The 24,954-nt window shown below is 53.7% G+C and overlaps 1 protein-coding gene across 1 annotated transcript in view; it reads left to right on the forward strand.

Annotated features, from left to right (window-relative positions):
- Nucleotides 1-363: 363 nt before the first annotated feature.
- Nucleotides 364-24,954, forward strand: part of GAS7 (growth arrest specific 7) — a gene marked incomplete at its 5' end in the record, with an annotated part of 193,026 nt that continues 168,435 nt past the window's right edge. The window contains one exon of the mRNA XM_080827220.1: nt 364-546. Coding sequence (XP_080683346.1) covers nt 364-546 — 183 coding nt within the window. The remainder of the gene's footprint in view (nt 547-24,954) is intronic.

A 24,954-nucleotide genomic window follows, 5' to 3' on the forward strand; every position in this document is an offset into this window, starting at 1 on the left:
TCCGGCTCCGGCCGGCCCTCGCGGCCGCAGCCCGCGCTTCGCGTCCCCGGGAAGTTGTCTCCGGAGCCCGCGGCGCCTGGGTCTCCTCCCCCTGAGCCCCGCCCCCCCGCCCAGAGCTGGATCTGCGAGCTGCCCGGCCCGGGGGCGTCGCCGCTTGCTCCGCGAAGCCTGCGAGTCTGCGCTGCCCTGCGCGGAGCGCGCGTCCCCCGCCTGGCCGGGGACCCCCCGCGCACCCCCGAGACGGCGCGCGCCCAGAGCGCGGGAGCCCGGAGCGCCGGGCGCCTGGGACCCCGCGGAGCCGCTGCCCAGCCCGCGGGACTCGTCAGGGATGCAGGCTGCGCTGTGAGCCCGGGCGCCAAGGCCATGTCCGGCGCCCGCTGCCGGACCCTGTACCCCTTCTCCGGGGAGCGGCACGGCCAGGGGCTGCGCTTCGCCGCGGGTGAGCTGATCACGCTGCTGCAGGTCCCGGACGGCGGCTGGTGGGAAGGCGAGAAGGAGGACGGGCTCCGCGGCTGGTTCCCGGCGAGCTACGTGCAGTTGCTGGAGGTAAGGGGCGAGGGCCGGGGGCCGGGAGACCCGGGGCTGCGCTGCTCGGCGCGCCCGCGTACCTGTTGCCCGCACCCGGGGACGCCGGAGCCGCCCCTGTCCGAGGGGCGCCGCGGGACCGACCCGGGGCAGCCGCTGCGCGCCGGACACTGCGGGCGGCGGAGGCAGCCGGCGCCCCTCGGGGCTGGGCAGCGCGGGGATCGCCCCCGGAGCCCCCCCCGTGCCGGGCCTCCCGAGCACATCGTGGCCGCCCTGAGGAAGGACAACTTGTTGCCTGTCTGAGTTCTGGAGCTAGCGGGCGGCCGGGCGCGCTCCCGGCGGTGGCAGGGGCCGGCCGAGGGCTGCGGAGTCCCGCGCTCTACGGAAGACGCGCGGAGGATCGGGATCGGTTTAAAAAAAAAAAAAAAAAAAAAGTGCTATCGATCGGGCCCCGGAGCCCGGAGCCTGCCACCGGTGGACGGTCGTGGTGCCCCGGGTCAGGCTGCCTGACCGCCTGCGAGACACCCAGTTGCTGGTCAGCTGAGCCTGGCTGGCCACTGGCCCCAGCCACCCGCCCGATCAGGGGTGCCGCAGCGCCCCTCTCCTGGTCCGGCTTCCCGGGGCTAAGTGGCCTGTTCCTGGGGGTTCTGGCCTGCCCCCAGGACTGCAAAGGACCTGCTGAGCCAAGTCGGCTGGCTGTTTATTGTCTGGGTGACAGTTGGGAGGCCTCCCTGTCCTCTAATCGCTGAGCTCATGGTCACAGCCTGAATGGGCTCTGAAGTTTCAAAAGTCCTTTGGTGGGGGCAGAGTGGGGGAGAGGAGTGACCTCATAGGACATCCTCTTTCGTAAAAAACTGCCCAACCCCAGGATTGTTGTACAGACTTCAATAGGCGGTTATCCACAACTGTGTTAAGGATAGACCAAATGTTCTGCAGAAACACCTCCCAAATCACGGAGTCTGAATTTATTTATAATTTGACCCTTGACCTACTTCGCAAAGAACAGGGTAGCAAGTTTGGAGAGAAATTGCTGGGTGGGACTTAAAGACAAAAAAAATAAAAAGGACAGAGAGAAAGAAAGAATGATGGATGGGGCTAAGTGATTTTGGGTGAGTTTGCTGGGAAATAGCCTGTGAAAATATTACCAGAACGAGAGCGTGGCCTCCTAGAGGTACAAAATCCCCCCTAAAGGGATTAGTAGCATTCGAACAAAATTGAGCCTGAAAGAGATTTTCGTGGCCTGGCAGAAAAGTAGGTTCCAGAACCCTCCCGGTTGTGTATTTTGAGAAACCGGTGTGTGTCAGGCAGGCTCAGGTGTGTGTCCCTGGGCTTCCCTGGTTCCCTTCCCGGGATTCAGATGTGAGAGAAAGCACGTGTATCCCTTCTTAGGAAGACCCGCAGCCTTCTGGTTCCTGGTTTCAGAGTTCCTCTGGTGGCCACACTTTTTCCAGGAAATCCTGATGTGGAAATTTGGCCTTTGGAGGTCTCTCTGGTGAGGAGCGCCCCTGGCTGGACGCAGCCAGCTGTGTTGTGGGGTGGGGGTGCCCAAGGCTGGTGGGTTGATAGGCTGTGTTCACCGGAGGGGATGGGCTCTGCTTTTTTTTCCTCTGGGAAAAGGGAGGGCGGACCACCCCGGAGACACACACAGCCATCTGCTGGGACAGTCTTGGATGCCTCGGTCACAGCCCCTGGTGCTTAGTAAGGGTCTTTCAGACCCACTCCCAGTGGGGACATGCACGGGAAGTGCCCGTCTGTGGGAGCTGGACTGCTGGGAGGGGCTTCCGTTTCTTGAGCACCTACTAGGCCCCCGTTCCCCTGACAGCTCTGTGAAGGGGAGGCAACCTCCCCATTTCTCAGGCAAGCATGAGAGGTGAAGGCATTTGCCCCAGGGGAGACTTGCCTGAGCGCTCAGATGGTTGAACTTTCCCCTCTGTGGCTGCGTCTGTTTTAAATATGGCCCTGTGGGCTCAAGCGCTAAAAGGCAAGTGAGGGAAGGGTCTGGATCCTTGTGGGAGAGGCCACATGCAGCCCTCTAGGTCAGCGTGCTGATGACAGCAGTCCTAAGGGCAGGGGGCTGCCTTTGGGGGCCACGATGAGTGCAGGGGCTCCTTCCCACCTGGAGCATCTCTCCTGCTAAGTCTGAAGAGGGAGGCTGCTGGCTTTCCCACCGTGGGGGCAGGGCTGGGCCTGAGCCCTGGGACTTTTCAGAGTCAAGGCAAGTGCAGTTTCCAGAGGATCGGAGATCAGGCCCTCTGTGTCTGGGCACCTTGTGGGTGAGCAGGCTGGACCTCCAGGCTGAGGGCTGGAGGATATGTGGGTAGATGTCCCTTGGGATGGGGAGAGTCCTCAAAGCCAGACTCAGTGAGGTGACAATGGAGATCTCCCAAGGGAGTCACTGGCGGTGAACCGGCCAGTATATGAAATTGCGAGTCTGGAGAAGCAGCAGCCAGGTGTCCTTCAAGGCTGGAAGTTGGTGCAGCAGCCAGGAGCCTGGAGAGGGGAGTCTGGAGATGGACAAGCCCATGGGATGTCGGCCAGCAGGTGCCTGGCTCTGGGCCTGCTGGGGGCGCGGAGATCAGAAGACCAGGGGGGAGCTGTTGGGGAGACAGGTCCGGACAGAATGGAGGGCACCAGCCTCCTGGGGGAGGAGTGCGATGTGGGGGGCACAGCTGGGTGCAGCAGACCTTGGCTCTTTGGTGTAAAGAGTGATACCAAGAAGCCCCATCTTGTCGGAAGGGTACTATGGGTCAAGGGCAGTGTATGCAAAGCGGACACTCTCTGAGGATTTCTGTCTTGTTCATACGAAGAAAGGGGAACTGAGAGGCCCTGGCTTTGCCAGAAGTGTACCCCAAGGAGAGGAGCTGGGAGCTAACTCTGGCAGACTGAGATCTGCCTTGGAGGCCCGCCAGCCGGGGGAGATTCTGGTCCTGGCTCCCAGGGGAATCTTCTGGATCAGGCCTCCAGGGAAAGGGTAGAAGGGTGCAGGATATCCTTGGTTTCCAGAAAGCAGCCTCCAGGAAACTGTCAGCCCAAGCGAGGAAGTGGGGGCCGGGAGAGGTGCCACCCTGTGGGGTCAAGGGCTGGCCCCAAGGATCGGGGGTCCTTGGGATGGTGGAGCTTCCCAGAGGAGGAGAGCAGCAGGAGGAGGGAACCCTGTGGCTGGGTAGGTTCGGTGGGTGGAGGGCCGGGAATTCCCTGTGACCTGCTCTTAACCGAATGGAGAAAAATCTGGGACATGGAAGATAACAGGAAGATACTGGCAGGCATCCTCGGAAACCCCCCAGAGGTTCGGGGAAACAAGCGCCATCTGGCTGTGAGGTGTAGACCTCAGAGGTGCTAACGGTGGGGCCCTGTCTGCCAGCAGAACCAGGTGGCTGCAGGGGTCACCCTTGAACCCGGTCTCCTCCTCTCCGCCTTCTGTTCTCCCATTTTGGGCTCCCGGGATGTGCTGCTGGAACGTTCAAGGTGTGGCCCTGGGAGAGAGATGCAGAGATGGGGAGCTGGGCTGGGCTGTGGATATTGCCGTGGGACAGACCACCCCAAGACTTTGTGTCGCCAGACACCCATTTCCTATTACCTCACACGTCACCGTGGGTCGACAGGGCTCCGCTGGGTGGTTCTTCTGCCCTTCTGTCTTGGCGTCTGTCCTGCATTCACAGTCAGGTGGTGGCGGGGGTTGGGGTCCCCGAGGGAGAGCTGGCCTGGAACTCCAAAACGGCGTCTTCACACCCATGTCTGGTGCCTCGGTGTTCTTCCAAGGGGGTCTTTCTCTCCGAGTGTGTCTTACTCTCCAGGGCCTGTCCACATGGACTTCCTCTTTAGCGGGGAGTTTGGAGTCTTTCCCTGGGGGCTGGCTTCCAGGAATGCAAAATGCAAATTGCCAAGCCTCCTTAAGGCTTGGGCTCACCACCAGCACATCCCTTCTGGCCCATTTTATTGGCACAGTGAGTCACAGGACCCGTCCGGATTCTGTGTGGGAGGGAAGTGCCTGCAGGTGTGGATACAGGTGTGGCTACAGGTGCATCGAGGGCCGTTTTGCAGACTGGCAACTCCAGAAGGGTCAGGAGAGCCCAGCTGGGGACAGTGATCCATTAGAGAGGAAACAGCGCTAGCCCAGACATGAGAGAGAGAGAGCGAGCTCCCAGAGGGAAGTAAAGTGCAGGAGATCTGGCTGCTGTTCTGCTAGAAAATTCTCCATTGCTATCGTCAGGAGATTCTCTCTCTCCCGCTTTTTTTTTTTTCTTCTTAAGATGCCAGGAATTTCTCCATAAAGGCCACCTGATAAATGTTGCAGCTGAATTTGAAACCGGATTGTCCTGTCCCTAAAGCCTGGGTCTGTCCGCTGGGCCATTGGCATGGCAGTACAGCCTTTTTGGGTGGGGGGCGATCTTTGATGCTGGTGATTAGTAGACACAGTGTGTCTGAGCTGCCCGACATGTAGTAGCCACTTGCTGTGTTACACACACTGATTTTAATACCAGGCCTTGCATTCTGGAACGTGAGAATTACCTACAGTGGGTGTGACCTTGTCCCTCACAATAGGATTTTTCTGTAAGGCGGTTTTTAGCTCTGTTTGCAAAGCTGTGATGAGAGCTGGGGCTCCCAGTGGATGTGACCGTGACCGAGTATACCCAACAGGCTTTCTGCCATCGTCACTAAGTCATCCTGTCCTTTGATTTGGGGGCCGCTACCCGCCTTTGTAGCTCCTGCTGTTTGGAAATCTACCTTCAGCTCACCCCTCTGCTGGGGAGAGCCTCCCTCTCTCATCTCTGGTCAAGTAGCCACCCCACCAGACTTCAAAGCCATGGGCAGGGCTTATGGATTCTGCGGATTCAGGGCACCTTCACAAAAGTTCCCTTAGCAACAAGTCGGCAGGAATCCCCGACATGTGTTCACCACCACGTGAGTCCCTGCTGCCCGTTTACCACCTAGAAACATGAATGAGACGCTGACCTTCTTGGGCTCTCTCAGCTTGGGGTGGGGGGGAAGAACCCAGCTTTCATCTGACGGTCTGATTGTCCTCATCGGCGAGTCCGGGTGCTGGGACCCCCATTTCCTGGAGAAAGGAGAGGTTTGGTAGACCAGGAAGCCCTGTATCCAACATGAGGCGTCAGGATTTTTGTGCAGCTGCTTGGGTGGGGGAGGGGATGTGGTCCTCACCGTTGGCTCCCTGATTGCTCACAGCGGCAGGGCAGCCCACGACGGGCTTTCCAACAGAATGCCAGGACTGATCTCCCATCCCCGCTCCGAGCTTGTACTTAATTGCAAAATTAGTATATTCTTCTCTCCCTGCAGGGGTGAAATTTGTGGCTTGGTGTTTACACCTGTGAGAGAAATAGAAACAGTGGCCGGCAGGGGGTCCGGCTTGTCCTTTGGTGGGATCAGAGCACATGGTGACCGCGTGGTGGGGGGAAGTGCAACAGGTGTATGGCTTGTGAGGGGGTTTTTGTGGGTTCCTGGGGACTCACTACCTCCTCCCTGCACACTTTGTGTCTCCCCTGTCTACTCTCTGATGAAGATGTGTTTTATTGGGTGAACCTTCCTGGTTGAATGTATTTATTTCACTTCTTCAGCTGGTAGCTAGATTTGGTCCCCAGGGACTCAATGTCCTTTGTCCCAGCTAAGCTCATAATCTCTCTGTCCTCTTCTTCCCCTCCTACCCCTACCTGCCAAACCACAGGGAAACCACCATCTCTCTGTCCCCCACCTTGTCTGCCACTGTCCCCCTTAAGCTTTACTTCTTCTTTTTTTTAAAGGTTGTATTTATTTATTTGAGAGTAAGAGCAGGAGAGAGAGAGCATGAGCGGGGTGGGGGGGTGGAGAGGAAGAGGGAGGAGCAGACTCCCTGCTGAGCAGGGAGCCTGATGCGGGATGCAGGACTCAATCCTAGGATGCTGGGATCATGACCTGAGCCGGATGCTGGCGCCTAACCGACCGAGCCACCCAGGCGCCTGTAACCTTCTCTCCTCCCGTTCATTCGGTTAGTGAGCCTCGTCTGCTCTTCTGGGAAGATGTCTCTCAGAGACCTCCCCTCCTTCCCTTGCTCTGACATCTTTTCTGTCAAGGGCTAGGAAACATCTTCGGTTTTGCGGGCCAAGAGGCAAAGTGGAGTTACAGCTGCGTCTCTGGGATTCGCAGAGCGCCAGGGGCGGTGAGAAGCCATGAATGTGCCCCATATGGGCTCTGTCACAGCTTCTCGGCTCTGCTCTTGGAGTGTGAAGCCGCTATAGACGGGCTGGGAACCAATGGGTGTGGTTGAGTTCCAATAAAACTTTATTTATAGATACCGAGATTTGACTCTGTTCCAGTTTTTCTGGGCCCTTGCGGCGTCCTCCTTCTTCGACTTTGTTTTCAACCCTTTAGAGATGCAAAAGGCTTTCCTAGATCATGGGCTGTATGTAGTTGAGAAGTTCAGAAGTCGGTCACTCATTCATTCAACAAACCCTCAGTGTCTGGGATGGGCTGTGAGTTCTTGGGTTAGGTGCTGGATGGGAAGTAGTGAAAGACATTGAGGAGAAGCTTATACTTAGCTGGGGAGAGGGTACACTAGAAAAAAAAGAATTTTTAGGTATTGTGGGGCCAATAACATAGGGTACTGTGGTGGAGTGGGGTGTGGGGTGTGGGGGGGTTTGAGAAGACCCTCAGGGAAGCTTCTCTGAGCAGAGATCTTGGTGATGGAGGGCCATGGGAGTGGCTGGGGAGAAGCGATTTGAGGCAGAGAGCATCATGAATGCAAAGAACCCTGAAGAGGGGTGTATGGGTGATATATTTGCGAGAACCAGAATATTCTAGAATGGTTAAGAAAGCAGTGAGCGGGGGGACGAGAGGGGAGTGTGACAGGCAGAGAGGCAGGATATTTGGGTATTTATTGTTGTGCCCCCCACTATTACATATATACATATGTATATGTATATATGTATGACATATATATATATGACTTAATTTTTCTGTAAGAGTCCACATTGTGCACAGTAAAAGACATGTACTACAAAATCACTTGGATTTCTTGCCCTTTCCCCCAGGTTTGCATATCTGGGGTAGCGACCCTCCCACCATGGCTGACTTCAAGCCTCTAAGGTTTTTAAAAATAGAACCCATTTGACATATAACATTGTGTAAGGTTAAGGCGTTCAGCACGCTAATCCGATTTATTTCTGTATTGCAGTCTGATTGCCCTCGTAGCGATACCTTGTGGCACGTTGCATAATTATCTTTTCGTGGTTGGCGGGTAGTTCTCCAAGTGCCGCAGAAAGCCTGTGGTCCGATGGCAGGGGAGGGCGTGCTCCGGTTCGTCTTGGAAAGCTCTTCTGGGCTGTGGTGCAGAGACTGGCCATGTTGAGGGTAGGAAGGGAAGCTGGCCTGTAGCAGTGGAGATAGAGAGGCATGGGTGGGTCTGGGGTGTATGGGCAGGTTGAGTCAGAAGCACTTGCTGGTGGGTTGACTCTGGGGGGTGGGGTGGACCTTGTCTCTTGCAGGTTGATTGATACCCTTCTCCTACTCTCTTCTTCTTATCTGTGAATGGTCAGTCCCTTCTGCCACTGGAGACCTTTTCCTTAAAAACATGAGGCAAAGGCAAATATAGATTGGGAAAAAGTTAATATCCTTCATGCAGAAAGGGCTCTTATAAATGATTAAAAGAGAAACCAAGGATCACATCTGTATGAGAAGGGGCAAAGACCTTGGCTGGTCACTTGCTAATAAAAGGTAGAAAAAGTCATCAGTGTATTAGGTCTCCCTAGTCATTTCAGTCTTTGATGAAAGAATGGCACATTTTTAATTATTCAAAAAAATTTGAAAAGTTTTTTATTTATTTAAGCCCTGCCCGTACCCAACGTGGGGCTCAAACTCATGACCCTGCGATCAAGAGTCACGCACCTTTCCGACTGAGCCAGCCAGGTGCCCCAGGGTGGCACATTTTTTTCTAAAAAGGATACTTGCTTTAATGAAAACTGTCACAATTTAAAAAGAATGAGCATTGGCAAGGAATGGTGTAGGAAAATTGTCCTAGGCTCCCTGGAGGGTACTTTTTAAAAAGATTTTATTTATTTGTCAGAGGGAGAGAGCATAAGTAGAGCAGCAGGCAGAGGGAGAGGGAGAAGCAGGCTCCCTGCTGAACAAGGAGCCTGATGTTGGACTTGAACCTGGGACCCTGGGATCATGACCTGAGCCAAAGGCAGATTCCCAACCAACTGAGCCACCCAGGCGTCCCTCCCTGGAGGGTAGTTGGGCAGCATACTTTAAGAGCCTTCAGAATACACATGCCCTCTGATCTAGCAATTCCATTTCTAGAAATTTGGGCTCAGGAAGCATCTGATAGGCAAGCTGTGGGCGTCAGGAATCCCACGTTCCTAATACCTGAACATAAATTGGCTGCAACCTGTCCAGCCAGAAGGAACTGGATAAAATGAGGTTCCCTTGTGCTTAGCATGTGGTCCGACAGGCAGAAGGGGTGCGATAACTATATGGAGGCTAGATTTAAAAAAATAATTTGCTCAATGATGCTGAATGTTTCATGGAGTTAGCATACTTCAGATCTCGCCCTATGACAAGACAAAAAGAAATGGTGTGTCCAGGAAGGAATTGCTTTTTGAAAGCAGGGACTGTGTGTACTAGGCGTTCCGTAAGTATCCTTTCGTGGGGAGAACAGGTTGAAGGAATACTTGCTGGCCCAGGGCCATGTTCTTTTAAAATATCCTCAGTGACAGCAAATCTTTGTCTTTTGGGGGAGGAAGGGTGGTTTTGATTTCTTTCTTTCTTTCTTTTTCTTTTTGGAAACAACCAAAAGTCATTTGGAGCCAAGTCTGGTCTATCTGTACTTGTGATGATCTATTACCTTGTTGCAAGAAGGATTTAAAGCAGTTTATCGAAAAGCGTACGGCGCAATAAGATAAAAGCATAAATGGACAAGGCAACCTAGAAAGGAGAGAAGAAGACGTTGGCGGAGGGAAGTCTGAAGCGTGAAGAGGGTTGTTGAATGAAATGATGCTGTTCGGGGTTTGGGAGAAGTCCCACCCCCAGGTAATGATGCAGCTGAGTAGTTCTTAGTGGGCAGTTGCAGACACGTTCTGAGAAAGTACTGGCATCGTGGGTGATGCACTGTATCGGTCAGGACGGGTTAGGATGTGCTGCCGTAACAAACAGCCCCCAGGTCTTGGTGAGTAATACAGCCTAGGCTTGCTTCTTCTGCACGTTGGATGTTTGTGGCAAGTTGGTTTGGGGCCGCGAGACCCTCCAAGACCCAGGATGAAGGAACCACCACTGTCTGGAATCTTGCTGGTGATCACATTAAACAGCATTTGGTCCCTGAAACGTCAGCCTGGAAGCGACGTGGTACTTGTGCTCATATTTCGTTGACCAAAGCACACCTAATGTGGTGGGTAGCCGTCCTACTGTGTGCTCAGGAGGAAAGGGGCAAACTAAACATATGTGGATGTGCTCTCACTTGGGAAGGATGCCCTAGTTCTGCACTGTCTCAGGCTCAGTATTTTCTGGTCCTACCTTCAGCTGTGCTTCTCAAGACTGAATCCAGTGCTTCTAGAACAAGGTTCTCCCAATGCATTCCATTCCTGGGTCTGGTTGGTTGCAGATCCTGGCTCAGTAGGCCTGAGAGGGGGCCCGAGGTGCTGCGTGTCTGACCAGCTCCCACGGCTGCAAGGTCTTCTTCATATTGCAGACCTTATCAGGTCCTCCTAGCTCCTCAGAGCCAGGATGAACTCTTACTGTTCTGGCAAAGCCGCTGTCCCCTTTTCCAAGCCATCCTGTCCTGTAGCACTCTGCAGGGCCCAGGAATCAATACTTTGCCTATCTGTTTTGAACAAATGCGATCATTTCCTGACCCCCAGACTTCCTATGATTTTTTTTTCATTATGGTCAATACATTTGTCACAACATCTGGTTCACTAAAGCCCAAACATTTACATTTGAGCACCTACTGTGTGCCAGGTCTCCCCAGGGCTCTGCGAGCTCCAACGGAGACAGGGAGCTGAGGTCAGCGACTCGTTCTTGGGGAGCCCTTAGGAATATGCTCTCCCCCTAGGGTGACTCTGGCAAGTGACCTAAGAGAGTTAAGACTCACACGAGTTCTGTTGGAATGAAAACCCTTCTGGGTGAAAACCCTTCTGGGTGTTTGGCGTCCAAGCTTCTGTCTCCGATACCTTAATCCCTCCTTCCTTCTCATTTGCTTGTCAAAGGCACAGACAACTCCAGGATTAGTCAACAACAAAAGAAAGTAATTAGGTTGTAAAAACTCTTTAGAGCTGATATCTTAAAAATTCTACAGCAAGGAGCCCTGGTCCCAATTTAATCATGATAGAGGATCCTTATTTTAGGAGCGCTCAGGGAGGAGTGTCACCGAGTCCATTTGTTTTTGATTCGTAATGTAATTTAGAAATAGAAAGAGGAAGTTTGAGTCTACTGTTCTCATTTAGCATTTTTTTTTTTTTTGATAAAAAGCTGCTGCAAGCCTTTGTTGTGCTCGGAGTGAAAAATAAAACTAAATTGCATTGTTGATCACCAAGGACACCCTCAACACGGGATCTGCTTATCTGGTACTCCAGTCTGATATTTTCATGTATTTATTTGTTTTTAGAGATTTTACTTTTTTTAAGCCATCTTGACACCCAGTGGTGGGGGGCTTGAACTCACAGCCAAGAGTCACGTGTTTCACTGATTGAGCTGGCCAGGAGCCCCCTCCTAGCCTCGTACTATAAAGGGGTGGGGGGGGCACCTGGGGCTTGCTTCTTGTCAGCACATGCTTAGAACCTACCTGTCCAACGTCATCTCTGATTCGGTGGGTCTGGGGTCGGGCCCCAGACTAGCATTTTCTAACTATCTCTGATGTGATAATGGTGTTGTTGGTGTGGTGGGCCACAATTTGAGTAGCAACACATTTATTTTTTTTTAATATTTCATTTATTTTATTTGAGAGAGCAAGAGAGCACAAGTGGGGGTGAGGGGGGAGAGGGAGAGGGAGAAGCAGGCTCCCCGCTGAGCAGGAAGCCCGACCCGGGGCTCGATCCCAGGACCCAGAGATCATGACCTGAGCCGAAGACAGATGCTCAATTGACTGAGCCCCCCAGGCGCCCCGAGTAGCCAAGCATTTGAGCCACCAAGGGCGTGTTTAAGTTGGCCTGTGAGCCATGATGAAATCCTGGAATTAGAGTGGCTTTTGTTTACCTTTTTAAAAATTTTCTTATTGTAGTGGATTATAGGAGGCGACCCAGGGGAAGAGAAAGAACACAGGCTTTGGAATGAGACCCTGTCTTTGAGTCTGTGTAATCTGAGGACAGAGAGAGGGAGGTGGTAAGAAGGGGGGATGGGGAGGGTGGTAGCTGGCATTTCTGTTTGCCCAGAGGGGTCCCTCCATCTGTCGGTGGAGGGGGCGCTCAGGAACCCCGATGAGGGCCCTGCAGAATGCCGGGCAAGAGTGTGGCAGCTCTGGGTTCAAATCCTGGCTCAGCCCTTGCTGCCTGAGACCCCAGGCAAGCCTCAGGAGCTTTTTCAGTCTTAAGGGAGCTCCCGTGAGGGTCTGGGAGAGCCCTGATAACTCGTAGACACTCTGTAAATGGAGTTTACACCCCTTGAGCTCTGGGCATCATGCCAAGTTGAATGCCGCCTGTTCCCTGGGCCTTCTGCTGGGGGCGGAGTGGGGTGGGAGCAGCCTTTTCCCGTGGGCCCCTTGGAGGCCCGTGGGCCTCACAGTGCGGGACTGTCTGGTTGAATGAAGTGCTGAGGTCAAGGCCTTTGGGCCACGGCACAGAGCGCCCACCCGGGGATCTTATTACATGCAGATTCAGTTTCTGAAGGTCTATAGGGTGGAGTCTGAGATTCTCAGTAGTCGCTGGCTCCCGGGGGACGCTGTCGCTGCTGGACTGGGGCACACACTTGGAGTAGCAGGACACAGGTCCTACATGTGCAAGCAAGGAAGCCTGCAGACATGAGCCAGTTCAAGTGGATTTGAAACCGCCTCTAGATGGTTGCAGCTGCTGAGGCCGGGCTCATTAGTCGGAATTGCTCCTTACCTGGATCTGATGGTTCTCTGGCGCTGGATTCCAACCATTCCCCACCCACCCACCCAAGGGACCCTTCTTGCAATGAGGGAAAGGCGGAATGCAAGACACAAGACCTTTTGTAGGTTTCTCATTGCCTTTATGATATAATAGGCCTTAGCTTTGTTTACGAGGCCATTCAGGACTGGCCTCTCCTTGCCTCCCCAGCGGAGTTTTTAAGATTTTTTTTTCCCATGGGGGAATAATGCCACTTAATTCCGGGACGAAGCCTTGCTTCCTTTTTGCTGTGTCCTCCTGTGGGCCGGCTCTTTTCCTCGAGATCACCTTCCTCCCCACCCTTGCTCCATTCCCTTCTCTGTTTTATTTATTTAGTGTTTTTTTTTTTTTTAAAGATTTTATGTTAAGTCATCTCTACCCCGAGCCTGGGGCTCGAACTCACAACCCTGAGATCAAGAGTTGCACGATCTTCCTACAGAGCCACCCAGGCGCCCCTTAGCGGGTTTTTTTTTTTTTTTTTTTTTTTTTTTTAGCATATTCACAGCACGATACAACCATTGCCATGGTCAGTTTTGGGTCATTTCATCACTGTCCTTGCCCACCAGCACTCACTCGGGTCTCCGCATCTCTCCTGCCTTAGGCAGTCCCTGATTTACTCTCTTAGAGATTTGCTGGTTCGGGACAGATCGTAGACACGGAATGGAAGCGTGTAATGTGTGGGCCTTTTGTGTCTGGCTTCTTTCACTTAGCCTGATGTTTTCAAGTTTCCTCCATGTGACTCGAGACTTCGTTCCTTTTTATGGCTGAGTAATATTCCACGGTACAGACCTACCGTATTTTACTTACGCATTTTGGTCGGTGGACATTTGGGTTATTTCTCTTGTTTGGCTCTTAGGGATATCACTCCTATGAATGCTTGTGCACAGATTTTTGTATAGACGGGGGCGCTTGGCCGGCTCAGTCGGTAGAGCACACCACTCTTCATCTCGGGGCTGTAAGCTCGAGCCCCACATTGGGGGTAGAGACTACTTAAAAATAAAAATCTTTATTTGTTTAAATTGTTTGTATTTTTTAAAGATTTTATTCATTGACAGAGAGAGGGCGAGAGAGGGAACACAAGCAGGGAGAGTGGGAGAGGGAGAAGCAGGCTTCCTGCGGAGCAGGGAGCCCGATGCGGGGCTTGATCCCGGGACCCTAGGATCATGACCTGAGCTGAAGGCAGATGCTTAACAACTGAGCCATCCAGCGCCCCCCAAATGAAAATCTTTAAAACAAGTTACAAAGGAACATGGTTCAGTCATTTCCACTAATGTATACAAAATGCTGGGTTTGCTGCCTATGAGAGTTGTTTGGCTTCACACGGGGGAGAAAAAAATCATAAAGTGTTTGGAGAGGGACATTCTTACATAATCTCTGCTGTTCACCCACGCATCTCACGCCTGTGGAGTGTGGGTAACAAGACACTGGGGAACGTGGGGGGACGTGTGCACGACTCAGCTCAGCCTCCCCGCTGGGGAAGCAGGAAACCCCCGAGTCCATGAGCTAGGATTGTCACCTTGTATATGAAGGGCAGCAGACTTTTATTATTTCCTGGCGAGAGGAAACAGGTGTTGAGGAAATTAGCCTCCCTCCAGGCTGCTTTGATTCCTGAGGTGCTCCTAGAATCCCAGACTGGGAGAACCCCTCGGTTGGTGGTAAGTGGGGAGGTAGTCAGGTGTCACGCCTTCGAGGGGTGAACGGATCTGGTTTTGGGCGCACTGATCACCTGACCTAAGACCTCAGTTTCCCTGTCTTTGAAATGGGGACATTAAGGCTCTCATCCGAGCATCCTTGCCAGTTAGAACTGTCTTCTTTGGGGTAGATGTTCCACAGACGGCAGTGGTGTCCAGACTCCGTATGCCTTGGTGGCCGGTTCTGTTTCTTGCTTCCCATCACCCTGAGTGCTGGCCGTCGGTCTTTGCTTTTTCTTCATGAAAGAAATCCCTTGGTTACGCTTTTTGGTGACCTCGTCTTTCTGGTTTTTTCTGGCTTTTGGTCACTGTCACCTTAACTCGTTTTATTAAAAAATTTTTTTAAGAAAATTTATTTATTCGAGAGAGGGAGAGAGAGAGAAGCAGGCTTCCGCTGAGCAGGAAGCCTGATGTGGGGCTTGGTCCTGGGACCCTGAGATCATGACCTGAGCCGAAGGCAGGTGCTTCACTGACGGAGCCCCCCAGGCGTCCCTAACTCCCTTTATAACTTAGATCCTCCAAGTCCCTTTTTGCCAGGCCTAGCATCACCGAAGCTGTGCTTTCCAGAGACATCATGGCCCTTACAGGGAATGATCTTCAGGTCTGTCATAGTATATATTTTAGACTGCGGACTTAGGCAGAAATCCTAATTTTGCAGTGTTTTCTAAACCTCCTCGCAGGAGGACCCTCCCTAGAGACGATCAGCCTCCCTGGGTGTGACCAAGATTAGAATCTTAGCTCTGGGTCAGTTGTGAAGGGGAGTCTTATCCTAGAGCACCGGGCAGATAAAGTAGCCTGTAAACACAGAAGATTGCCTTAACAGTACCCAACGCCCCCCCCCCTCCCCCTCTGCAGACCTCTCCCTGACCAGTCGGGTTAGTTCCCAGAGCGAGGGTAAGTGCCCTCCTCTGGATATTTTAAAGTTGATGCCTTTCGTGACATTGCAGAGGGGACATGAAGTCCTCCTTTTGGCTGGCGAGCTGCAAGGGTTCAGCATCGTGTGGGTTCTTAGAAGGGGATAGAAGGCCGCTGCTATAGTGGGAAACTCTGCTATGCCCCAGTTCCTGTCAGCCCTGGGCCAATGATCTGGTCCTTCAAGGTGGCCCATTTGAGGCTTTGTGCCCATTCTCGGGCTCCGGAGGACAGAGGAAACATCTGGGCTCACAGCAGCCCACCCAGGGGAGAAGGCAGAATCTTCCTGTGTCTGACTCCCTGCTTTGAACAGAGGAGGCGCTCTTTGGTCTTTAGGACCAAAAATAATAATAATAATAATAATAATAATAATAATAATAATAGTGGTGTCGGCTTTGCCACTCTGACCAGTGATGGATGCCTGCTGATTGAAAGTTTGGGATCCAAGAGATGGTGAGCTGGGGTTTGCGGTGCTCTGGCGGGGAGCAGGATAGGACACCTGATCTGTATGTGCCCTCGAGGAACCCACTGGTAAGCAAGATCCAGATAAAGTTTGGAATTGCAGACCGGACCTCCTCAGCCTCGCCCAGGACAAAGTAGCCAGAAGGGAAGTAGAGCCAGGCGGCTTCCCCATTCCGTGTGTATTTGGTGGGTGGGGCGCCCAGCCCTCAGGGAGATGTGGAACTCGGGGTTTGGCCAAAACCAGACACTCCCGAGGGCCTGGAGAGGCTGCTGTGGCCCGAGTCCTTTGCCCTTGACCAGGACCATGGCCCCAAGAGACACCTAGGCTTGAGCATGAACGGGAGCTGGAAAGTCTGTTCCCAGACCTGGAGGTCTGTGTGCCAGGGCTGCTGTTCCGGCCCCACACCCCCTCAGTGGACTCCATCACTCCCTTTCCTCTTTGGGCGACTCCTCCAGGAAGCCTTCCGGGGTTCTGTGGAACTCTGTTGGAAAAAGCCTGGGATTTTGTGCCGTCAAATGCTCGCATTCCTCTCTGCCTGGCAGCATTGCTCTAGGAGTTCTAAACTCAAGTGCAGCTCTGGTTTGATTCCCAGAGGCTCCCTGGGGGCTGGTTGGGGTGCTTTGTTGCTCTAGGTGGCCGGTCCGTTTCATTCTCAGTCTTGGGGAAATGATTTCTCTGTGAAGCAGGAGAAGCTGTAAACTTTGCTTCACTGCGAATCATCGCGACTGTAGATCTGTATATTCCGGTCCAGCGGCGCGTCTTGCACATGAGGACCGATGTGAGATGCGGGAAAGCTGGAGAGGGTTGCCGTGTGGACCTGCGCCTCGGGCGGGATTGATAACCACAGAGTTGCCTGTCTTCGGGTTTCTCCTGTTGGAGGGAGGAGGGAAAGTCGCTCTGGGAGGGGTGGGCGTTCTGGGAAGTGAGAAGGGCGGAGGGAGGCGGTGTCAGCGTGCTGGACCTCCCCCTGGGACTGGGCAAGGCTTCCACGAACTGGATCCTTTGAAAGTATTTCTGAGCTCGGAACCCCCAGGGCTGGTGTTTGCACACTCGCACGGCCATCCTTGATGTTTGATGTTCTCGAAAGCCCGAGTGCTGCAGACTCCCATCCAGCGGCTCCCCATTGCCCTGAGTGCCCTGGCACCCCGGGGACGGCCCCTGACCTCCCTCCCCAGCCTCTTTGCTTGCTCTCCTGGCTCAGGGCCCTTTGCACCTGCCCCTTTGCAGAGCCCCTGCCTCTGGCCGGAGTCCCTCCGCTCCCTGGCCTTCCCACAGGGTTGAGCATCTCCGTCCAGACCCAGGACGGGCCATTCTTCCCTTGGCTTCCGCGGGGTGCCCTGCCCTGCCGTTCACTTAACCACATTGGGTCTCGGTGACTTGCCCCCACTGCACTGTGAGTTCCTGTGGGGCTGGACCGTCCCTGGGTAGTCACTGCTCCAGGCTGGCACAGTGCGTGGCCTCGTCGAGGTCTGGCTTAGGAAGCATTTGATGGCCGAGTGCATGGACAGGTGTCTGAAGAGTGTAGAGGGAGAGGATTGGGCGAGTCTTGCCCTGGTTTTGACCCAGGGCTTAAGCGCTCTTTCTCCTAAAGGTGTGAATGGCCTTGTCATCGGGTGAGGTTTGGGGTCGAGGAAGGCCAGGGTTGGAAGGGGTCGGGGAGGGTAGCCAGGTGGGCTCAGAATGGTGAACATGAAAGTAAGGCCGCTGGGTCCTGGCGAACACGGCATTTTGTTTTCCAAGAGTGAAGGATGGATGATGAGAGGCTGTCCCGTGAACGGCTCTTCTCCCCGCCGCCCCTCCTGCTTCTTAGCTGCAGGGACAGCTGGGTGTAGCCGAGGGGTCTGTGGACGGCCATCAGGAGCCCTGGAGTCTAATTGGAGGATCCCCTCCCCCCCAACACCTCTTGGCTCTCTGACCTTGCAAAATTCACCTAAAGTTTCTAACCAGCTTCTTCATCTAAGAGTGGTGACTCCCATCCCGCGGGCTCTTAGGTGGACCGGAAGGGTTTTCAAGGTGACCGTGGATGTGACCCTGGTTTGAAATTCCAGGGTGAACTGATGCCGGTGCATGACCTGCTTGGAGAGCATGTGCAGGAAGCGGGCAGGGACCTGGTGCCTGTGGACCCCCTGTCCGCACCCTCCCTGGTGGCCTTGTACCACCCGCTCAGCCCTCTGCTGGGTGGTCCGCCCCCCTCGGGCCTCCTGGAGCTTAGTTCTGAGGCTGCCGCCTGAGACCTCCTTGTCCTCTGCTCAGGCAATTAGAAAAGCTGTTGAAATTCTTGTCCCAGACAGACTTGAACTGTTGGTCCTAAGGGCTCTGTCCACCTTGTTGTTCTGTGAGGTCTTGGGATTGGAGGGCTCTTGGTGGGGGCGCTCTGGCTGCAGCCAGGGGCAGGACGAGGCGGTGGAGGCCCTCGGGGCTCGGGATGGGCTGAATCCCGTGGGCCCCCACTCTGCCCCCAAATTCATGTGCTGAGGCCTAACCCTTAGCACCCCAGAAGGGAACTCTTCGGAGGCAAATTCCTTCAAGTGGTAGTAAGTAGTTTAAAATGAGGTCCCGTGGGTGTTCCTATAGGAAGAGGAGGTCAGGACACAGACACACACGGAGGGAAGGCCACGTGAAGACATGGGGTGGGGAGGGGCAAGGGGGCCAAGGAGAGAGCCCTCAGGAGACCCCAGCCCTGCCCACACCCGTATCACCTACTTCTGGCCTCAGAAGGGGGAGACGATAGATTTCTCTTGCTTCCGCCTCAGTCCTGTGGTACTTCCTGATCTAAGTCCTGTGGGACCTTTAACCTGGATCTGCGTAGGACACTAGTTTTTTAAAATATTTTACTTATTTATTTATTTGACGCAGAGAGAGCACAAGCAGGCAGAGTAGCAGGCAGAAGGAAAGAGCAAAGCAGGCTCCCTGCTGAGCAAGGAGCCTGATGTAGGGCTCGATCCCAGGACCCTGGGATCCTGACCTGAGCCAAAGGCAACCATTTAACCGACTGAGCCACCCAGGTGTCCCTAGGACACTAATTTTTTAAAAAGATTTTATTTTATTTATTAGAGAGAGAGCAAGCAGGAGTGGGGGGAGGGGCAGAGGGAGAAGCAGGCTCCCCGCCGAGCAGGGAGCCTGATGCCGGGCTCGATCCCGGGCTCGATCCCGGGACCCTGGGATCATGACCTGAGCCAAAGGCAGTCACTTAACGCACTGAGCCATGCAGGTGCCCCTGGGTAGGAGACTTCTTTACGTGGTTGTGTGTGGGATCAAAACCTTGCAGTGACCAGGGGTACCATGCCTGTCCCCTTTTTCTCCTTCCATATGTCCCTCGTGGGTCTTCTGTATGTCTCCGTGTGTCCTTCATTAGCACGTGAGACCCACGAGGGTGGAGCTGTGTGTCCAGTTCCTTCCCGCAGGGTCCCCAACACGAGCACAAGAAAGACCCATCGAGGCCTGGGTGTGTGTCTTCTGGGAGAATTCTCTCAGAAACGGTGGCCTGAAGTTACATTCCTTACTCTGGCCCTAAATCCAGAATTTGTAGTGAAAATAGCTGGTTTTCTGCAGGCGGGTCTCTGCTTAGCGCTCCGTGGGGACCATGGGGACCGTGTCCCCTCTACTCCCTAAGCTCTGCTGAGCCACCCCATGTGACTCACATACATGAAAGTCAGGAAGAAAGCGTCGTTGATGAATTTCCGTTTGCCTTGGGTGGACTGAGCTGCTGGAGACATTCCTCTGGCCCCGAGGTCATACCAGCCGGTGAGTCTGAATGTGGCCAGCCTCCGGAAGGTGGACTCAGAGAGGCCGGGGGTTTGATCTCTGCGGTGACTGGTGACAGGGGCTGGCCCAGAGCTGGGGACTCAGTCCCGCTTGGGGGATGAATGATTCCGTCATTGCAAAGTGCAGATAAGTGAATGCTGAGTGCTTTCCTGGTGGGTCCGCCCCTCTGCCTCCATGTCCTGTCCCTCTCTCTGCCGGCCGCTCTGTTTTCCTCCCTAGGCTGCTGCGGGTTCTGTCTCTGTCTGCAACCCCGAGGAAGGCATCCTGTTATCCGTTCCCTGGGAGAGGAGAGGCCTCCTTCTTTATCCAGCAGAGCCCCCCTGCCGGCTTGACACGCAGACGGTCCCCGATCTGGGGAAATTCTTGTCTTGCCTGAGGATCTCTGGCTCCTTCCCATTTCTCCTCCTCTGTATCCAATTTTCTCTTCATTTGACTCTCTGTCCCCTCCCTCCTTCAGATTTGTGGTAAAACTCCTATAACAAAAGTCAGCAGGGTGACATGCTCAAGTTCACAGCTCAGGGACGTTTCGTGCACATGCTTCTCCCCAGAAGGGAACCGCAGGCCCAGGAAGCAGTCCCACCGCATTCCACTTCCTCCCCTCCCCCCCCACCCCTCCTCCCGGCCCACCACCCATCTGTGGATTTGACTGCTCCGGGCCTTTCGTGTCCCCTGGAGTCCCACAGTGTGTGTGGCCTTTTGTGTCTGGGATCTTTCACCTAACGTGTGTCCTGCCTTCACGCCTTGTTGCTTGGTTTCTGCCCAGCCTCGGTGGGCTCATCCCCGAAAAGGACATAAAAGCCTCGGACTCCCCCTGACTCAGTCCTGCGGGCCGTTCTGGAGGCCCCGCCCTAGGGCGTGAGTGCGAATCCTTCACCAGCCGGAAAGGCAGATGTCAAGCGGTTGCTCTCCCCGTTCCTCATTTTTTCCTTTGATTTTTTTCTCACTTTCTCCACTCCTTCCTTTTTTCCCCTCGGCTCCTGCACGGCTGCCTTTGAACTCCCCTTTCCCTGGCTCCTGCCATCCTGTCTCTTTAGCTGGGCCCGGGGATGTCTCGCCAACGGGGTGAGCGGGCGGGCATCCTTGTGGAGGGTCTCCATCCGGCTTGGCGTTAGAACATGCGTTGGCACGCAGCTCTGAGGCCCTTCGTGGGCCAGGAAGTGGCCAGACCGATGGGCAGATATTAGAATCCACATAAGCAGACCCTAGGGACACTTGGAGGAACGTGACGGAGGGAGGCGTGCACTTTTCCCAGGAGGTTGCCTCCCCGGGGCTGCATCTCCGGCCGTCAGGTGCACCTTATCCTGGGCTCAAACTTCTCGAAGGCAAGAGAGCAACAACGGCTGACTTCCGTTTCTCCCGCTTTGTGCTTCGGGGAGCCCTCCCTAGCGTTCCGAACATACGTGATCTCAGCTTCGCCTGCTTCGTCCGCTAGTGGTTACAGAGGGCTTTCGGGTATCTTCCCAATAGTCTGGCCCGGTGGAGTCCCAGCTTCTCAGAACTGCACACGGAAGGCTCAGAGACGTTAAGGAACCGGCCTAGAATACACAGCCAGCCAAAGCTCTCTGCTTGGAAACCAGCACTTCCCACCGCCTCCCCCGTCCCTTGCAGGGGGTTTGCATCAGATAAACCATGTGGTGGCCCTTCTTAGGGGAGATGGGAATGTGTGTCTGTGTGGTTGGACTTCCTTCATTTTGGCCATTTTTGTTTTTCAGCCTCTTAAAATTTTCAAGTCCGGGAGAGGCTGGATTGATTCATGGGGGACAGATTCCTCTTTTCGCAAGAGAAGCTTTAAGGAAAACCGACTTCCTGCTACGTTGGTGTGTTCCTCATTTGCTACCAGGGGGTCCTATGGAAGGAACTCTTGTCATTCGTCTGAGCCGGCTCAGAATGCCGTTGCCGCTCGGGCTCCGGGGTCTGGGTTCACGGCCGCAGCTCTGTGTTGGACAGAGTCACTGAAAAGTCTGGCTCTATCCAGCTGGGTCTGGCAGGAGGGGTGGGGGGTGTCGGAGGGAGTGAGCCCGGGGAAAGCTTGCCCGGAGGAAATTCGGTCAAGATGTTCCATTTTAGCCCCTCTGGTTTTCTTCCAGATCAGAAGAGGAAAAGATTCTGACTTAAGTTTTAGGGTTTGCCGTGCATGGAGCTCAGAGATGGACAGAGCCTGGCTCGCGGGGAGCTCCGGAGAGAAAAAACGGGTGCCCGGCGGGTAGGATGGGGCTCTTGCCCTTGGCTGGGCCTCCGCAAGTCGCTGGGTTTCAGAAACCTGTGACACGAGTGGTATTTGCTGGCTCAGCCACAGAAAGGGCCCACTAGCCTCTGAGCTGTTCGGGGACCTGTGGTGGTGGTTTGTGTGTAGGTGTTGGGGCGGGGGCGGGGCAGGAAAGTGGTGTTTTTAAGCCTAGAGAATTCTCTGAGGTGAGAGAATGGCTGGATAGAAGCTAGAAGGTTAAAAGGGCACTTTGCTCACGGTGGAAGCCTTGGGCACGTTAACGAGATGAGTTCATTCACTGAGAGAAAACTGAGCCCCTGCAGCTCGCGCCCTCCAAAGCCAGCGATCCAGTAGCAGACAGAGTTCACCTTCTCCGGTGAGGGCTGCAGATAGTCAACAAGACTGACTAAGCTGGGCGGAGATTAAGGAGATCTGTCACTTTAAATGGGATGGGCAGGGGAGGACCTCTGAACAAAGCCCGGGGAGATCTGTGGGAACAAGTGTGTGTAGGTTTCTGGCACAAGAGCATTCCAGCCAGAAAGTAGAAGGCAGAGCAAGTGCAAAGGCCCTGTGGCCTGGGCGGGAAGACTTTGGAGATCCTCAAGAGGATCTGAGTTCTTTTTATTTTTTATTTTTTTAAGATTATTTATTTATTTGACACAGAGAGAGAGAGAGAGCACAAGCAGGAGCGGCAGGCAGAAGGAGAGGGAGAAGCAAGCTTACCGCAGAGCCGGGAGCCGGATGCAGGACTTGATCCCAGGACCCTGTGAACGTGACCTGAGCCAAAGGCAGAGGCTTAACCGACTGAGCCCCCCAAGTACCCCAAGAGGACCTGACTTTTTCTCCGCATGCCGGGAAAGTCATTGGACGGGCCATTGAACAGAGGACCGTTACACTGACTTGGCATTTTCGAGGATCACTCTGCTTTGTTAAGAAGGGATCTGGGTGGGGGGTGCCTGGGTGGCTCAGTTGGTTGAGCGTCAGACTCTTGATCTCAGCTCAGGTCTCGGTCTCAGGGTCGTGAGTTCAAGCCCCACGGATTCAGGGGTTGCAGGCGGAGTGGGGAGCAAGGATGGAAAGAGGATGAGGAATGAGTACAGAGATGGTCACAGTAACACAAAGGAGAGATGATGGTGGCTTGGCCAGGGCAGTAGCTGTGGACGTGGTTGACGCAGTTGGGGTTTTGGATGCATTTTGAAGGTAAAACCCATGGGATTCGGTGATGGATTGGATGTGTACAGCTTGAGAGATAAATTGAAGATAATTCCAAGGGCTTTGGCTTGAGCAATTGGAAAGGAGGAGCTGGTATTAAATGAGAAAGTGTGGGACGCCTGGGTGGCTCAGTTGTTGAAGTGTCTGCCTTTGGCTCAGGTCATGAGCTTGGGGTCCTGGGATCGAGCCCAGTGTCTGGCTCCTTGCTCAGTGGGGAGTTTGCTTCTCCCTTTCCCTCTGCCCCTGCCTCCAGCTCCTGCTCACTCTTGCTCTCAATCTCACTCTCTCTCAAATAAATAAGTACAATCTTAAAAAAATTAAAAACAATAAATGGAAAAGTAAGGATCAGAAGGGATGGGCTTTGGAAAAAATATCCAGAGTTCGTGTTGGCATGCAAGGTTTGAAATTCTTCCCTCTCTTCAAGGAATGATACTGAGTAGGTGTTTAGAAAGGTGAGGCTTTGCCCAGGGAAGGGGGCTGCAGGTACAACTGAATTTGTCATGGTGGCTTCGTGTTGGTCTTTAGGCTGCCATATTGGATGACATCACCTAGGGAGTAGGGTGGACAGAGAAGAGAAGGTGGCCAGGGACGGGGCCCAGAGGCACCCCAAAGGGGGATGAGGGGAAAACCAGCTGCAACAGAGAAGGTTCAGCTACAAGGTGGGAGGGAAACCAGGATTCCAGAGCATTCTCCCTGGGGTCTCAGAAGGCGGCTCACAGTCCCTGGGACATGGGGGCCCTGGGGGCTTCGACACCAGGCACACCTCCAACAGTATAAGGCTTGCAGCCTTGGATGGATTCGAATTTTCTCCTGCAGTCCGTATCCTTTCAGTACAGATGCAAACATATCAGCATGGCGCACGTCCATGTTTGCATTTCTGCACGAAGTCCGTGTTTGCATTTCTCCATAATCCCACCCAGGCCTCACTGGTGGTCCCATCCGTGGATAGTTCGGGGCAGGAGACACGGTCTCACTGTCTCATGTGGTGCTGGGAGGGGGAGACTCTCTTAGTCACATAAATAACGTATGAATTAGACTACACATCTGCCATGGGGAGGGGTTGGTTCTTGGACAAAATATCCTCGCTCCGACCACTGATTGCTGGTGGGCCCCCGGAGGGTCACAGTACCCAAACAGATCAGAGATTTATCTGTGGCATTAATTAATTTTCACGGTGGTCTGCGAGGGATGAAGAAAGACCACTCTTCAGCGACCCTGCGATCGTGACCTGAGCCGAAATCAAGGGTCGAATGTTTAACCGAGCCACCCAGGCACCCAAATAATGTATTTTTTTTTAAGATTTTTATTTTTTTAAATTTATTTTTTATTTTTTAAAAGATTTTATTTATTTATTTTACACAGAGAGAGAGATCACAAGTAGGCAGAGAGGCAGGCAGAGAGAGAGAGAGGAGGGAAGCAGGCTCCCCACTGAGCAGAGAGCCTGATGTGGGGCTCGATCCCAGGACCCTGAGATCATGACCTGAGCCGAAGGCAGAGGCCCTAACCCACTGAGCCACCCAGGCACCCCTAAGATTTTTATTTTTAAGTCGTCTCTACACCCAGCATGGGGCTCGAACCCACAACCCCGAGACCAAGAGTCATGTGCTCTACTGACTGTGCCAGCCAGGCACACCCACAAGAAGGTATCATTTCTCAATTTCTTTTTTTTTTCACTCTATATCTTGAAGATAATTGCTTGTTAGCACTTGTCCCTCCGTGGTTGTTTGTAAAAACTGTGTGGTGTCCTGCAGAATGGATTGAATGTAGTGTATTTTGTAGTTCGTGTTGACCAATAGAGGATTTCTAAGGGTTTCTTTTGCTCCCCTGCCTCTACCCTTTGTTGCAATTAAAGATGCCATGTAGTAGTCATTTTGCACGTGTGTGTGTATGTGTGTGTGTGTGTGTGTTGACTGTTTCTTGAGGGTCATGGGGGGAGGGGACTCTCTGGGGGATGGGGCCCGCAGTCCTCTGAACGGACTGTAGTCTTAGGAGTAGGGGATGGTGGGGCGCCTGGGTGGCTCAGTGGGTTAAAGCCGCTGCCTTCGGCTCAGGTCATGATCCCAGTGTCCTGGGATCGCCTGCTTCCTCCCTTCTCTCTCTGCCTGCTTCTCTGCCTACTTGTGATCTGTCTGTCAA

The sequence above is a fragment of the Martes martes genome (assembly GCF_963455335.1).
Source record: "Martes martes genome assembly, chromosome: 16".
NCBI lineage: Eukaryota > Metazoa > Chordata > Mammalia > Carnivora > Mustelidae > Martes > Martes martes.